At 44.8% G+C, this 15,302-nt stretch overlaps 1 protein-coding gene across 9 annotated transcripts in view; it reads left to right on the top strand.

Moving 5' to 3' along the window:
• Positions 1-15,302, top strand: part of KDM3B (lysine demethylase 3B) — a 68,104-nt gene that overhangs the window by 13,395 nt on the left and 39,407 nt on the right. For all 9 annotated transcript variants that reach the window (XM_070738886.1, XM_070738882.1, XM_070738885.1 and 6 more), the window contains exons 2-5: positions 198-365; positions 1,740-1,853; positions 13,928-14,033; positions 14,820-14,944. In XM_070738886.1, the coding sequence (XP_070594987.1) occupies positions 198-365; positions 1,740-1,853; positions 13,928-14,033; positions 14,820-14,944 (513 nt within the window). The remainder of the gene's footprint in view (positions 1-197; positions 366-1,739; positions 1,854-13,927; positions 14,034-14,819; positions 14,945-15,302) is intronic.

Here is a 15,302-nt window from a genome sequence, read left to right as displayed (position 1 = left end):
GGAAAAACCATGGTATACGGGGAAAAACCGCAAAGTATTTTTTAATTAATATTTTTGAAAAACCGTGGTATAGACTTTTCACGAAGTTCGAACCCGCGAAAATCGAGGGAACACTGTACATATCCTGTATGACGAGTTGGCATAGAATAACTGTTTGCATTTATATCTGAATGAGAACATTCTGGAATCTATTGCAGATATTTGTGGAATTTGATCGGTGCAGTTGGAAGCAACATGCTTGGGTAAAGGTTCATGCAGAAGAAGTTATAGTTTTGATGCTGGAAGGTTCCCTTGTTTGGATTCCTAGAAGTGAACCAGTTTTGCTGCAAGGAACCAGGGTGTTAGTGGAACATTGGCCTGCATTGGTGAGTACTTTCACCCTTTGGTATACTTAATTTGACACATCTTATATGTAATGTCAGGTTTTACTGTATGAGACTAAAAATCTTGTCTTTTAGATTAATACTAATATGGATTTAGGCTGTAGTAACTACAATGGAAATTTTTTACCCTTACAGGTAGTCCTTGATTTACAAGCATTCATTTAGTGATTGTTCAAAATTACAGTGATGCTGAAAAAAATGACTTATGATCTGAGCCTGAAATTACAGCCATTGCAGTTATCCTTATGATCAAACTTTGAGCACTTGACAGTCTTCTGTGCTTAAAACTGCGGGTCCCTTCAACTCCTCCATCTGCCTTTCTCTCCCTCCAATCTCTGCCCTTTTTTCCATCTTTCATACTGCCTTGGGAGGTGGCAAGTAGCCCCAGAATTGTGTGGGTTTGCATTGCAAGAAGCTACAGAGCCCTGCAGTTCTGGGATTCCTTGCTATCCTACTTCCTGTCCCACAACGCAAACAAGGCAGATAATGAGGAACGGGGGAGATAGAGGTGGGTGTGAGTTGGAGATAGAGCCTGCAACTTCTGGGCTGGGAAGCACCAAACTCAGAATGGGTTAGATGGGCATGGATACTCACTGAATGGCCTGCAGTTCTCACTTAATGACTATAACGAGGAGAACCAAGATTCCCAAAATACGTCAGTCTGGTCTCATGATATCTCACTTTACAAACGCACCAATGTAATGATGGAAATCCCATCCCAATTTTTAAAGAAAATTGTATAATTCATTTTAGCAGATGAAAATTTTGATTATTTTGACCTTGTTAAAAATAATTCATTTGAAAATAGAAGAGTATAGTGTATTTGTGTAGGTTGTCGGTTAGGCTATGAAACCTTCGACAACACCGAGCAGAGAATTTTAACAGAGCATGGGTGTGTGATAAAGCCAAGACACAGACTTAGTTAAATAAGTATTATTTACATATAAACAAAATATAAACAATCCAGAATAAGCACGAAGCAAATACAGAATAAGCAGCACTGAGCAATTACAAGATTAGCACAAAGCAAAATACCATATAGATAATAAGCACAAAGCTTATACAAGCACAAAGCTTAAACACGACTCCCCCATCTCAGGCAAAAGTAAAGGAAGTGACTGAGCAGAATAATGAGCTTTTATAGCTTTAATGAGGAAGTGACGAAACAGCCTTGAATATTAACTCTTCAGGTACAAGTTAACTCTTTGAGTGCACATTAACTCTTTAAGTTCAAGTTTGGTACAAGTGTACAATATGCAGTTTACAATGGCAATCCCTAACAACCATGTACCCTGTACTAACATCTGCGCTGTCTTCTTCTTGTGTATTTCTACTTTTGTTCTGTTTTATTCTCAGACATTCACTCCTTTGGTAGATAAGCTGGGTTTAGGATCTGTGGTTCCAGTAGAATCTCTTGTGGACCGAGACTTGAGATTCCTGTCTGACGCTAATGGATTACATCTTTTTCAGGTAAATTAATCCAGAATTGTACACCTTTTATTTGTCATGATTTTAATATGAAGGCAATATGAGTTTGATTTTTAATTACCGGTATGCTTTGTCATTGATTTTCTTCGATCACGCTATCTTATTTGGGAATAAAGGGAATGCCATAATTAGGCAAAGTACTGCTAGGATCTGTCATGCTGCATGATAAGCAACCTTTGCAGTGAAATGGAGACCTGTGAAGGAAAAGTTATTTAAAACTCTAATTTTAGATGGCTCAAAAAGTATCTGTAGAATATTACTATTGAGCCTTTAAAAAAAAAAATACAAAGCACATCAGTGCCTATTGCAGTTGGCTAAGAATTGGCCTTAATGAAAATATGTGGCACTTCAATCAGAATGCTTTGAAACAGTGCAAGAGTTAAAGTGACTCTTAGAACGTGTTAGAGGATGTAGAGTGTGGTTAATATCAAAGAGTTTTGAAGATATTTAGTGAGTTGGAACCCCAGACAACTTCCAAGCTAATATTGGCAGTATTCTTACAACATGATACATGGAATGAATTGGACGGCCTGTAAAGGCCTGTGCAGTCTGCTTACTGGAAAAAAGCATAGCACCACAACTTGAGTGATAGTTCTTGCCTAGAGGACATTTCCTAGAATGTTGCTGAGCCCATAGTATCAGAGCTTGGATAACCTCAGTCTTATGGTCATTATTTTCGCTTTTCTCCAACAGTTTTTCAGAAACTTGAACCTACCAATAGTGGGAGCAGATTGAAATTTCAATAAAGGTGGAGGTTATAGCAGATCTATATTTATAACTCCTGGCCTAGGGTTGGATTTAAATTACGAGTTCACCAGATTTTGTTGCAGAAACTTTTTGTGTCATCTGGACCACTTATGAGGATATTTTGAAGGAGTATTTCCTGGCTACTTAGTCTTTTTTGTATTGGCTGGAAAGAGAATGTCAGCTGGTCACACTCTGGGAAGATAGATTTGTGTAGATTCAATACATTAGATCTATCACTCCTTCCAGCATTCACTTTTAAAACCAGGAATCAGGACTCTAGATTCTTGAATACTGTTGGTTTTGTTATTACAATTAAATTATGGGTCTGTTGGTTTTTTTATAAACCCTTTCATCCACGATCTTATGGGCAGACTTATATAATGAAATCTCTGGAGAAATAAGGGGTGTTCCTGCCTTGGAAATCTCCTGGGTTTTAATATTTGACCTGGACTCTGAGTATTGGTAAGCCTCAAATTATAACCAAAATTGAATCCAGAATTTTGGTTGCAAATCGTTGCAGTTGTGAAGTCATTAAGTGTCTGATCGTAAGGCAAGGAATACCTGTGGTAGTAGAAGAAGGTAGCTGTTCTCCACTTGCACTGCTTCGGAGAGTCCAACATGGGTTAATCTTCAGCCTTGCTGGAAGGGACTGAGTTAAAAATTAACATATTTTACTGGTCCAACCCCCATGCTGCCCTTCCCGGGTCAGTCTAAAAAACTCAGTCATAGTGAAGGGACACATGAGTTTTCCCTCCTAGGATTCTTGGAGTCTAGGAGTGGTTTTTATTGATGTTTTGAGTATTTTTATTTGTTTTATTAAAGAATATGTCTTTTTACTAATAATTTCCTTTTCTCTTTCTGTTTTTCAGATTCATGGAGCAGCTCACCTCGGCGGGATTGGGCCCCTGCTCTGTGGAGCATTGCCCTTAAAAGGTCTCCCCAGGTCGGAGCCTCTTCCCTGCGTGGGTACAGCTCCCGTGACCGGGTATCGCCAGCGAAAAGAGGTCCCTGGCCTGCGCGGCCATACCGTCTTTTAGAGCGATTCTTAAGACATGGATGGAGGAGATTCGAATTTCCCGCCACAGCTCGCCAGCAACGGAGGTCCCCGGCCTGCGCGGCCATACCTCGATGGATGCGATTTCCTCACAATACTGGCCAAGGCAAAAGCGGAGCGTTCAAAATCCCCGCCAAAAACGCCGCCAGAAACGGAGCATTCGGCTGATTCCTGTTGCCGGTTGAAACGGCTGTTTTAAGGGCGCGGCCATTGAAGGCGCGCTATACAGGAGGCCGCCATATTGGGACTGACCCATAGAGGTCGACTTCCGCCCACCAGAGTCGGAGGGCTAACGGAGAGCCTGACTCATTCCTAGAGAGGCAGGAAGCGGATATCCTTTCCTTAACAGGAAAAGACTGCCCTCTACTGGCGGTGGCCATCTTTTTGCTCAGTTACAACTTGTTACGCAGCAAAAAAGTTTTTCTCTGCACTTTGCATTATCGGAGGCTCTAATTCATTCCCGATGGCGGATCTTCCTCAGCAGGGGTCAACAGAGCCCCCATCTGTAAAGGCAAAGGAGAAAGCACACTCCTCTAAAGCAAAATCGAAGACCTCTCAGTCCTCATCTGGCTTAAGAGAGGCAGAACGTCGAATTAAGGCGTTGGAAGAGCAGTTAGAGGCTCAGAAGCAGAGCAATGCAGCTTTGTCATCGATGCCAGGTCAGACTGGGGACATTATAACCGGGACCCCCCCCCCAAGACTTCCTGAGGGAATTGGGTTGGCCACAGACAAAGACTGGTCACCGGATAGGTTTGGGGGCCCATCCCAGGTGGCGGAATCAATAAGACCTGAGGTTGCCAGGCCATCTTCCGCTTCTCCCGCATGGCACATGGCACCACAGCCTACAGCCACGTTTACCCCAACAGCTGCAGGACTCAGATCCTCACCAGATACCTGGCAACGCTTACCACCTGCCTTGCAAGATATGATAGCTTCAGCATATTCGCATGGCATAGTGACTGGTGTACAACAAGCAAGTGCACCCCCTGCCTCTCCTCATCCTCCTCCTCCTCCTTCTCTACAGAGGAATATCTGGGCAGCCCCAGCTCCTCCGTCTCCTACTCATGATTCCTTTCTAGAAGATCCTGTGTTTAGAGGACAAGGCTCAGAGCCAGATGATGGCCTTTCTGAGGATGAGGGAGCACCTCCAGAACCACCTACATATACAGGTCTCTTTAGGCCCTCTATATTTCGTGTACTGCTGAACAAAGCAAAGATGGCTGTTGCTCTGGGCACCCCGGAGAAGCCCACAGATACAGCATCGGTCCCTCAACCGGCCTCAAGGGTGCTCACGGAGCTCCAAAGGGATGCTGACCTTATTCCGGTTCCTAAGCTTTTCTTGGACAATGTTAAGAGGCCCTGGCAATATCCAGCAGCTGCTCTAGGCCCAACAGCTTCTGAGCGTAAATTTTACGCATTTGAGCCAGAACTGGAAAATTTGCTGGAATTTCCATCGGTGGATGCTCCAATTGCAGCCCTAGTTTCCAATGCATTAGTTCCCTCCGACGTGGCGGATGGCCTAAAGCCGGAGGACCGGAGGGCGGAAGCAATCAATAAAAAGGCTCATCAGATGTCGGCATGGGCTCTTAAAGCAGCTTCAGCTGCGTCATTCTTTAATAGGGCCTCAGTCCTTTGGCTCCAGGAAATGCTTTCGAAGTTAGGACCTGAGGAGGGCCGCCTAAGACAAGATCTTAACAAGTTGCTAGCTGCTGCAGAATTTTCGGCGGACGCCACTTTGTCAGCTTCTCGTTTTTCCTCACGAGCCCTCGCAGCAAATCAATCATCCCGTCGCTTACTTTGGCTCCGGACATGGCAGGCTGACGCCAAGTCCAAAGGACGTTTAGCCTCGGCCCCATTTGATGGATCAAAATTGTTCGGAGAATCTCTTGACAAGGTCCTCGTGGAGGACAAGGACAAGAAAAAAATCATGCCTAGAACCTACAGAAGGCAGGAAAGACGCACTGCTCCGTATTTTAGACGCCAGCCCTTTCGGGCTGAATCTTCCTCCACTGTACCCCAGGCTGGAAGATCATATGCCCAGGGGTCTTTCTCTCAACAATCCTACAGAGGAGACAGGAGTACCTTCGGGGACAGGAACAGACAGTTCCAACAAACTAGGAAGCCCTATAGAGGTTCCAACAGGGGAGGTTTTAGAAGGAACAAATGACTTTACCAAGACACTCCCCATAGGAGGACGGCTGCAGCATTTCACCGCCTCCTGGGCGTCTATATCCACAGACACTTGGGCTCTAAATACTATAGCTCAGGGACTCACCCTGGAGTTTACCCAAAAACCTCCAAACAGATTTCTGGAGTGCCCAGTGCTCTCCAACAGTCACAAGCGCAACCTCCTTTACCAAGAGATTCATCATCTATTTCAAATCGGTGCCATCGAGACGGTCCCACCGCACCAGCAGGGACAAGGGTATTATTCCATCGTGTTCATAGTACCCAAGTCCTCGGGAGGTTGCCGCCTCATTCTCAACTTGAGGCAGTTGAACCTGTACATAAAATACCGCAGGTTCAAAATGCACTCGCTAAGGACCATACTAGCAGCTATACGTCACCAGGATTGGTTGACGTCAATAGACCTCAAAGAAGCATACCTACATGTCCCAGTGCATCCAGATTACAGGAAATTCCTCCGGTTTTGTTTCGAAAACCATCATTTTCAGTACAGGGCCATGCCATTTGGCCTATCATCAGCACCCAGGACATTTACAAAATTATTGGACATACTCACCGCACAGCTCAGGACACGTCCTCTACGCCTGATGGCGTATTTGGACGATATCATCATATTGTCCAACAGCCCCAGTCGTGCACATCAGGATCTGACAGAGACTATGGACACCTTGGAAAGTATGGGGTTCTCTATCAATTACCAAAAGAGTCACCTCATACCAACCAGGTACTTACCCCACCTGGGCACCAATATAGACACCATGGCAGGCAGGGTCTTCCTGTCATTGGACCGTCAGGTGAAGGTCAGAGCGTTGATCTCAGAATTGCAACACAGTACTACGACAACGCTGGCTTTCCTGTCCCAACTGTTGGGAGTCCTCATCTCCTGCATAGACATTGTACCCTGGGCCAGGCTTCATGCCAGACCTCTACAGTGGTTCCTCATTCCGTTTCAACGGAGCAGAACCAGCCACTCTTCCAGATCGGTCAAGATCCCACCAGAGGTACGCCGATCACTCCCATGGTGGAAGTCATCAGCCATACATCAAGGGTCACCGTTCCTGTCACAACAAGAGGTAACCATAACAACGGACGCGAGCCTCTCAGGTTGGGGGGCTCACTCCAATGTAGGAGTGGCACAGGGTCTATGGAGTCCGGAGGAACTAGCATGTCCCAATATCAATTACTTGGAACTCAGAGCGGTTCACCTGGCACTCAGACACTTCTCAGGACTGGTGAAAGACCGGAGTGTACTGATACTCACAGACAATGTAGCGACAAGGGCACACATCAATCATCAAGGCGGCACGAGATCAGGTCTTCTGATGAGAGAATCCCAGTCTCTATTCAGGTGGGCAGAACGGCATCTCGCATCAATACGAGCGGAACACATATCCGGCATCTCAAACATACAGGCGGATTGGCTCAGTCGGACCACCATAGATCCGACAGAGTGGAGTCTGAGCGCAGAGCTATTCCTGGACATCGTGCACAAATACGGGACCCCGGAGGTGGACCTATTTGCTACATGCCACAACAGTCACCTACCAAGGTTCTTCTCAAGGTTCCCATCACCAGGAGCGGAACAGATCAATGCGTTGACCTCCCCGTGGCCGGAAGGACTGCTGTATGCATTTCCCCCTGTCTGCCTCATACCAAGAGTTGTACACAAACTGCTACAAGAACAAGCAGAGTTGCTTCTGGTGGCCCCTCATTGGCCCAGACGCCCTTGGTTCGCGGACCTCATGGACCTTTCAGTTTCTCCCCCGTGGCGCATACCACACCACAAGGTGGTACTGACGCAGGGGTCGATTTGCCATCCGGACCCCCAGTGGTGGAGTCTTGCCGTGTGGCACTTGAAGGGGAGAGATTAAGGAAGGAACGGGTCCCGGACAAGGTGATATCCACCATACAAGCAGCGCGCCGTCCCTCCACGACGCGAATTTATCAGGCAACCTGGAGAGCTTATTGCTCCTTTTGCAGAGGTCGCAATCAGGACCCTCAGTCACCATCAGTAATCCAGATCCTGGAGTTCCTGCAAGAAGGTTTGGACAAGGGGCTAGCTCCGAATACACTTCGCAGACAGACGGCGGCAATTGCCACTATTCTTAAGATGGACTTTTCTACTCCGATTTCCCAGCATCCGTGGATTCGGGAATTTATTAGAGGGGCAGCGAATATCAGACCTCCTACTATACACCGTTTTCCCACATGGGACCTGCCCCTAGTTTTGCAAGCCCTCACGGTACCTCCCTTTGAACCCTTAAGGGAGATTCCGCTACGGCTGTTATCACTGAAGACTGCATTCCTTACCGCAATCACATCAGCAAGGAGGGTCTCAGAGCTTTCAGCTTTATCAGTAAGACCGGACTTATGCACATTCCACACCAACAAGGTGGTCCTCCGGCCAGACCCTTCCTTCTTACCAAAAGTGAACACGGTCTTCCATAGATCTCAAGACATTGTGTTACCAGACTTTTGTTCCCAGGGGTCTCACCCACTGGAACTAAGATGGCACAAGCTAGATGTTAGACGGGCCATCAAAATTTATATAAGGCGGACTAACACCTTTAGAAAAACGGAAGCCCTATTCGTCTCATACTTTCCAGCATCTATGGGGAATAAAGTGTCACCCAAGACAATTAGTTGCTGGATCCGCTCCTGTATCATCATCGCTTACAAATCAGGGTCTACACCTATACCACAAGGCATCACAGCACATTCAACGAGGAGTGCGGCCACATCAGCGGCCTGGACAACACAGGCCCCAATCGATGATATTTGCCGTGCGGCAACCTGGGCCGCACCTAATACATTCATTCGACATTACAGATTGGACACTTTCGCTTCGGCTGAAGCGGCCTTTGGACGCAGAGTACTGCAGAGAGTTTGCACCGATACTGCGCCCCTGGTCCAGCCTTCCCCCCCCTAATAGTACAGCTTGGGTATATCCCATGTTGGACTCTCCGAAGCAGTGCAAGTGGAGAAGAACCGTTGCACTTACCTGAACGGTCTTCTCGCTGCACTGCAAGGAGAGTCCAAACCCGCCCGGCTATGTTGGCCCAGGGTCACAGATTGGTCATAGTTGGAGTTTAATTCCAGTTTAGTTAGCTTAATAAAGTTCTTTGGTTTACTATCACTATGACTTCGTTTTATTATAAGACTGACCCGGGAAGGGCAGCATGGGGGTTGGACCAGTAAAATATGTTAATTTTTAACTCAGTCCCTTCCAGCAAGGCTGAAGATTAACCCATGTTGGACTCTCCTTGCAGTGCAGCGAGAAGACCGTTCAGGTAAGTGCAACGGTTCTTCTCATCCATGAAGCGCTGCTTGCATCAAGAGTCACTATTGTGTAGATATCTAGATGTGAGACCTTGTTTGTACAGTTGGGCCCAAGGGGACAGATGGGTTTGCAGATTATGTTTTGTTTCACTTGTTACACACTAGCACCTGTTCCAGGAATACTCAACCTGGTTGCTAAGGTGTTGATAGAGTTACCCTGGCTAGAAATTTTGGCCTTATCTTTTGGATGGTATGGAGCAGCTCACAGGTTTCTGGTTGCCATTTCAATTGTGAACCGATGCTCCAAACAGCATCTAGTTTTTGTTTTGAAGTAGAGGCAACATCTAAAGGGGGGCATCCTTTGCCAAGAATTGATCGCACTCTGATTTCAGTAGAATTTAAGGAGCAACCCCCCCCCACAGTGGGGAAGGGGCTGTTAAAAGAGTGCATGGAGAAGAAGGGACTCCTAAGGCAGTGATGATTAATCTTTTTGCTCAAAGCACGCGAATGCCCAAGAACCCAAAATGCAGTGCGAGCCCCCCCTCCCCCCCGTCCATGTGCCCGCACACACCCATTTTTGGCTTCTAGGTAATGTAGGAAATTTTCCAGACCCAAAATGGGGTGCAGGGGGCCTTGTGAAGCACCCCCGCTTCCCATTTTGATTTTCAGGTTGGTGCAGGAGGTCTTCCAGGCCCAAAATAGGTTCCGGGAGGGGGGGAGGGGGTTTGCATGCGCGCAAGCCCCAAAATGCAATGCAAGCTCCCCTGCATGCGTGGCAGAGACCCAAAAAGCAGCTGACTGACAGGAGACGCGCACACATGTGATGGAGGTGGGCTGAGACAATGGCTGGCAAGTCCACAGAGAGGGATCTGGGTGCTATAGGTTTACCATCACGGACATAGAATCTTGAATTTGACAAGATACTAATGTAATCTTATATTAGCAAATGGTAATTGGAGTGGCAAAATGGAGGGGGGGGGTCTACACCATTGCTTATGCTGAATGCTGTCCAGTAGCCCTTTTAAAAACAACACATTTTCTTTTTAGAAAGGAAATCTGCCAAGAGTATCTGAAGGGCCACTGTGAAGAATTTTCACATATTGGCAGACAAAACCACTGAAATCCAATAGGAGCCGGAGTCCTGGACTGTGCCAATAGAAAAGACTGTGGTCTTGTCTTGTGAAATGATTTGGGATGATTTTGAATCTGTGAGGGCTGAGATAGGGCCGTTTGCAATATCAGCTCCACTAATGCTAGTTAGATCTTTGCCAAGATCTTTCATGAGATGGCAGAGGTTGGATCTGAGGAAACATCAAGGCTTCATTTCAGTGAGGGAATATTTCCAATACCCTTGAAAGTGGCCGTGGAATATTTCTCAATTGGTTAACTTTAGAACTGCCTCCAACCTTTTTTTTGGTAGAAAATATTGTGGAGAAAGTGGTGGCCCTGCAATTGTAGAGAGTCCTAGAGGAGTCAGATTATTTGGATTCTTTGCAGTCAGGTTTTCTGTTGGTATACAGCACGGAAAATGCATTTGTCATGCTTGATGGCCTTTCAAGGTACAGTAATACCTCATGATACGAACTTAATTGGTGCAAGGAGGAGGTTCGTAAGACGAAAGGTTCGTAAGACGAAACATTGTTTCCCATAGGAAACAATGTAAACTCAATTAATCTGTGCAACCAAAAAACCCCCCGCAAAAAAACGGCTTTCGGCGACTGCTGGGAAGCCACGTGGCTGTTTTAAAAGGTGACAGACGGCCTGGGGGGCTTCCCAGCAACCCCCCCCGAACCCGGGTTCGGGGGGGATGCTGGGAAGCCCCCCAGGCCGGCTGCGACCTTTTAAAACAGCCGCGCCGCTTCCCAGCTGTCTCCCGAAGCCGAACGCCAAAGCTGAACTTCCGCGTTCGGCTTCGGGAGACAGCTGGGAAGCGGCGCGGCTGTTTTAAAAGGTCGCAGCTGGCCTGGGGGGCTTCCCAGCAACCTTCCGAACCGAACCCGGGGTTCAGCAAAATTTTGCCTCTTCTTACAAACTTTGTTCGAGTTACGAACAGGCGTTCGGGAGGCTTCTGGGAAGCCCCGCCGCCCGGCTGTCACCTTTTAAAACAGCCGCGCGGCTTCCCAGCAGTCTCCGAACGCCGGTTCGTAACTCGAAAAAAGTTCGTAAGAAGAGGCAAAAATTTTCTGAACCCCGGGTTCGTATCACGAGTTGTTCGTAAGACGAGGGGTTCGTATCTTGAGGTACCACTGTACCTGTATCAGGCGAAGTGTCTTTCATTTCATGGTGACTTGTGATTCCCTTGACCAAGATATCCTTCTGGACCATTTTTAGAAAGTTTAGAGTATAGGGTGCTGCCTTGCCGTCATTCAGCTCTTTTTCAAAGGACATTTCCATTCACTGGTGGTGAAAGAAAAGAGTTCTACTTTATGGAGTTCCTCAGGCTTTTGTTTTCTATCCACTCCTTTTTAACATCTATATCAAGGGTGTCAAACTCAAGGCCCAGGGCCAGATCTGACATGCAGAGTTCTTAGATCTGCCCCATGGGGCCACCCTAGAAACAGCGAAGGACTAGCCAGTGGTCTTTTTGCCAGTGAAAACAGACTCATAAGCTCCGTTTTTGGCTGCTACAGCCTCCTGCAACCCTCTGCTAGTAAAAATGGAGCTCAGGTAGACTAGACATTGCCTTCCCGAACTCTGTTTTCACTGGCAGAGGGTAGTAGGAGGCTGTGGCAGCCAGGAATCGAGCTTGGGAGCTTATTTTTGCTGGCAGAGTGCTCAGGCCACCACGAGCGTCCCCAATAGGAGTGACATTGAGCTGGCAATGGGCCCCCTCCGCCCCGCCCCCCCAGGTAAAACAACCCTGATTCAGCCCTCAATGAAATCGAGTTTGATGCCTCTGATTTAACCTGAATGGACAGGTCATCCATCACAGAATGGGACAATTCACCCCAGTCAACTTGCCACAGGACAATTCAACAGTTAAATTAAATTATTTAAAATAATTTGAAAAGTAAATTTTGATCATTCATATTTCCTTTTATCCATCCTTTTGCATCTTTTAATGATTCTGTTCCACCAGTTCTTTGATATTAGTGTAATATGTTGTCCTGCAGTGAGTTGGCCATAACAAACTGGCTGCGGCAAGTTGGTGACAGTGAGTTGTACTAGACTGGATTCGGTATCATCTGCATGGTGATGATGCCCAAGTATACCACTCATTTCTGAACCAAATAGCTTATGTAGTGGAAACAGTAACTTGAGTCGTCATAGTCTGGATAGGGAAGAAGAGACTCCAACTGAATCCCCGCAAGATGGAATGACTTCAGACTACCAAGCACCATCCATTGTTGAATCTGAACAGGGTTGAATACCTCTACTCAGATATTCACAATTTGAGGGTTCTCCTAGATTTACGGTTCCTGTTTAAACAAGTGGCAGTTGATAGCCAGGGGAACTTTTGCTCTGCTACATCTTATATATCAAAGAGTCCCTCATTGCAATTACTTGCAGTCTACCTGTTTTGACTATTGTAACTCATTCTGTATAAGGCTATTCTTGCAAAGTATTTGGAAGCTGTATAGTTGTTACAGAATTTGGTGGCATCGCAGTAAAGGATATAATCCGATATTTTTGTTGTCTCCACTGCTTTGGGACATGCAACCAGTGTCATTTGGCTTCTAGATGTAGTTCAGGGTGCTGGTCGTCACCTTTAAAACTATACATGGCTCTGGACTTGACTAGTTGTGGAAGCACTTTCTCCTCATATTGATTTGTCCATTCAACAAATCAAATAAAGTCACTCTAAATCCCATGCCTATCAGACCATCAACCGATAAAACCTTCAGAAACAGACAATAGAGACCCAATAAGCTTAATCCAGGGACTGACAACCTTAAATACTCAAAGAGCTACAAAGGTCCTTACCAGAAGTCCCCCATTCAATTCTGGAGCCAACCGGAAGTCCGTTTTCCCCACTATAGAGTCTCCTCCTAGTGTGGCGTCCTTTTTCCTCTTCCAGTCCTAACCAAAAGCCCTATCAATTGTGGAACTGACCTGAAAACCTGCCCTTTGCCATAGAGTCTCCTCCTAGCATGGCCTGCTTTCCCCCAACCAGAAGCTCCTCTCAAAATTGTGGTGCCGACCAGTGATAGGGAGCCAGCTGTAGTAGAGGGATGAAAGAGCCTCATGGAGCCAGAGCCACAGGGTTGCTGTCCCCTGAATTAATCCCTCCTGAACTTCAGGAGATTGTTCCTGTGATACAGGAAGATGGTGTGCTATAGTTAGGCTATATTGTATTTGTCAGTTTCTAATATTTAAATTTTATGTTTTCATTTGTTGATTTTTTTATGTGGGGTACTTGAGATTTTGAATTGTTGTTTTTTGTTGCTACTATTACCCACCATGAGCTTTTGGTGTGTGTGTGGAATGGGTGGCATACAAGCAAGTAAAATGTGGGTACAAGACTTTTCGGTTAGGGTATGTGCTGTAGAAAGGCTTTAACATATATTGCTATCCCTAATTAAAGCAGTATAAAGGTCGTACATACATTCATCGTAGTACCTGTTCTGTTTCTCTAAGATTGCGTTTGGCAAAAATATCTATTAAACTTTACAATGTGCTTGAGAGAAGGAGCAGAACTGTATACTGTAATACCAAAATAACTTTTAGAACTTAGAATCAATTCTAAAACTGGGGCTCCTGTCATTATCTGTGAACAACTTTGGCAGTGTTAGTCATGCTTTTGTCTTATTTCTCATCTATTTTTTCATGTTTCAAAACATGTTGGCAGATGTCAACAGAAAGTCAGAGCCAACTTCTCCAACAGCAGCCTTTATTAAGAGAAGCTGTCAATGCATTGATTGGTGATCAGAAGCTTCAAGAGATCTTTAGCAGAGGTAAGGTCAACATTTTTTAAAATGTGTTTGATTTTGATGTCAATTAGGTTATATTGATAAGTGCTACTTAAAGCCTCATTTTGTTTCAAATGTTTCTTATGTTTTCAGGCTTCTTAAGTCAAAACATATTCTCTTCCTCAAAGACTGATCTCCTTTCTAGACTTTTATTGGCATGGTAGACCAATTGTATTGAATTATTTTTTTATGCCAGAGCACATAGTTTTAGTTTTTTACTGATAGGTTTGTATTTGTTTCACTCATTTTATGCTTTGAATAGAGTTATATGTTTGGTTTTGTTGCTGTCCCCATGGCTGAAAATTGGGATATATAATAAATCAAAGATGAGTCTGATATTGCTATAAATACTTGTGCCAAGAATAAGTAATTATGTGAAAAAAACAATGTTGTTGTGGAGAACAAGCTGCATGACTTTGTGATTGAATAAATGCAACTTGTCCAAGGGTGTCCTCCAATTCCATTGCATGTTTTACTAGTTATTGCTAATTTAATCATATAAAAAGTGATTGAAAAAAGTAAAAAAAATAGAAGTTACTCTGAGCAACTCAAAATATTTAAAATACATTTTAGAAATTGATTCATTACCTTATACATTTGTGGTAACTATTTCTCACAATAATACCTCTTAAACATTATTACTTTATATTCTACAAATACTATAAAAATTGTGTATGTTTTATATATTAAGAAGTAAGCACTTTTGTTTACGGTGTTAAATTTTTTTGAGGGGGGGATTATCTTATCTATTCATGTGGAACTCTTTTCCAGGACATTACAGTATACAGGGTCAAAGAGTGAAGGTGTATCAGCCTGAAGAGGAAATCAGCTGGATCTCTGCAGTTGTGAGTTGTCAAGATCCTCTCACACGTCTAATGGAGGTGGTTTTGACTGAGGTGTGTAGCTTTTCTTATGGGGTTTTGAGGTCCTTCTTCATTTCACTTTACTGAATGGGATGTTACGGATGATTTCCCTGCTTTGTTTGTGTGGCAAAGTTGATACTTTCCCTAATAGTCTTTTGATGACTACTTGTTCTACTTATTTACAAAACATTTGTGCTAAGAACATGGTAAATTTGTAAATTATGCTTACTATAATTCTGTTATGTTTGTATACATATATTTAATTTTCATTTATTAGTAACTGTAGCTTGTTTTTTGGTCCTTGAAATGATTTTAATTTTGTACTGTTCTACATTGAAATCGCCCAGGTTTTGCAGTTGTGAGTACTCTTTATTTGGATCATAACAAGTTT

The sequence above is a fragment of the Erythrolamprus reginae genome, chromosome 2, assembly GCF_031021105.1.
Source record: "Erythrolamprus reginae isolate rEryReg1 chromosome 2, rEryReg1.hap1, whole genome shotgun sequence".
Classification (NCBI taxonomy): domain Eukaryota; kingdom Metazoa; phylum Chordata; class Lepidosauria; order Squamata; family Dipsadidae; genus Erythrolamprus; species Erythrolamprus reginae.
Note: the sequence above shows the minus strand (reverse complement) of the source record. Positions and strands in the feature narration are given on the sequence as shown.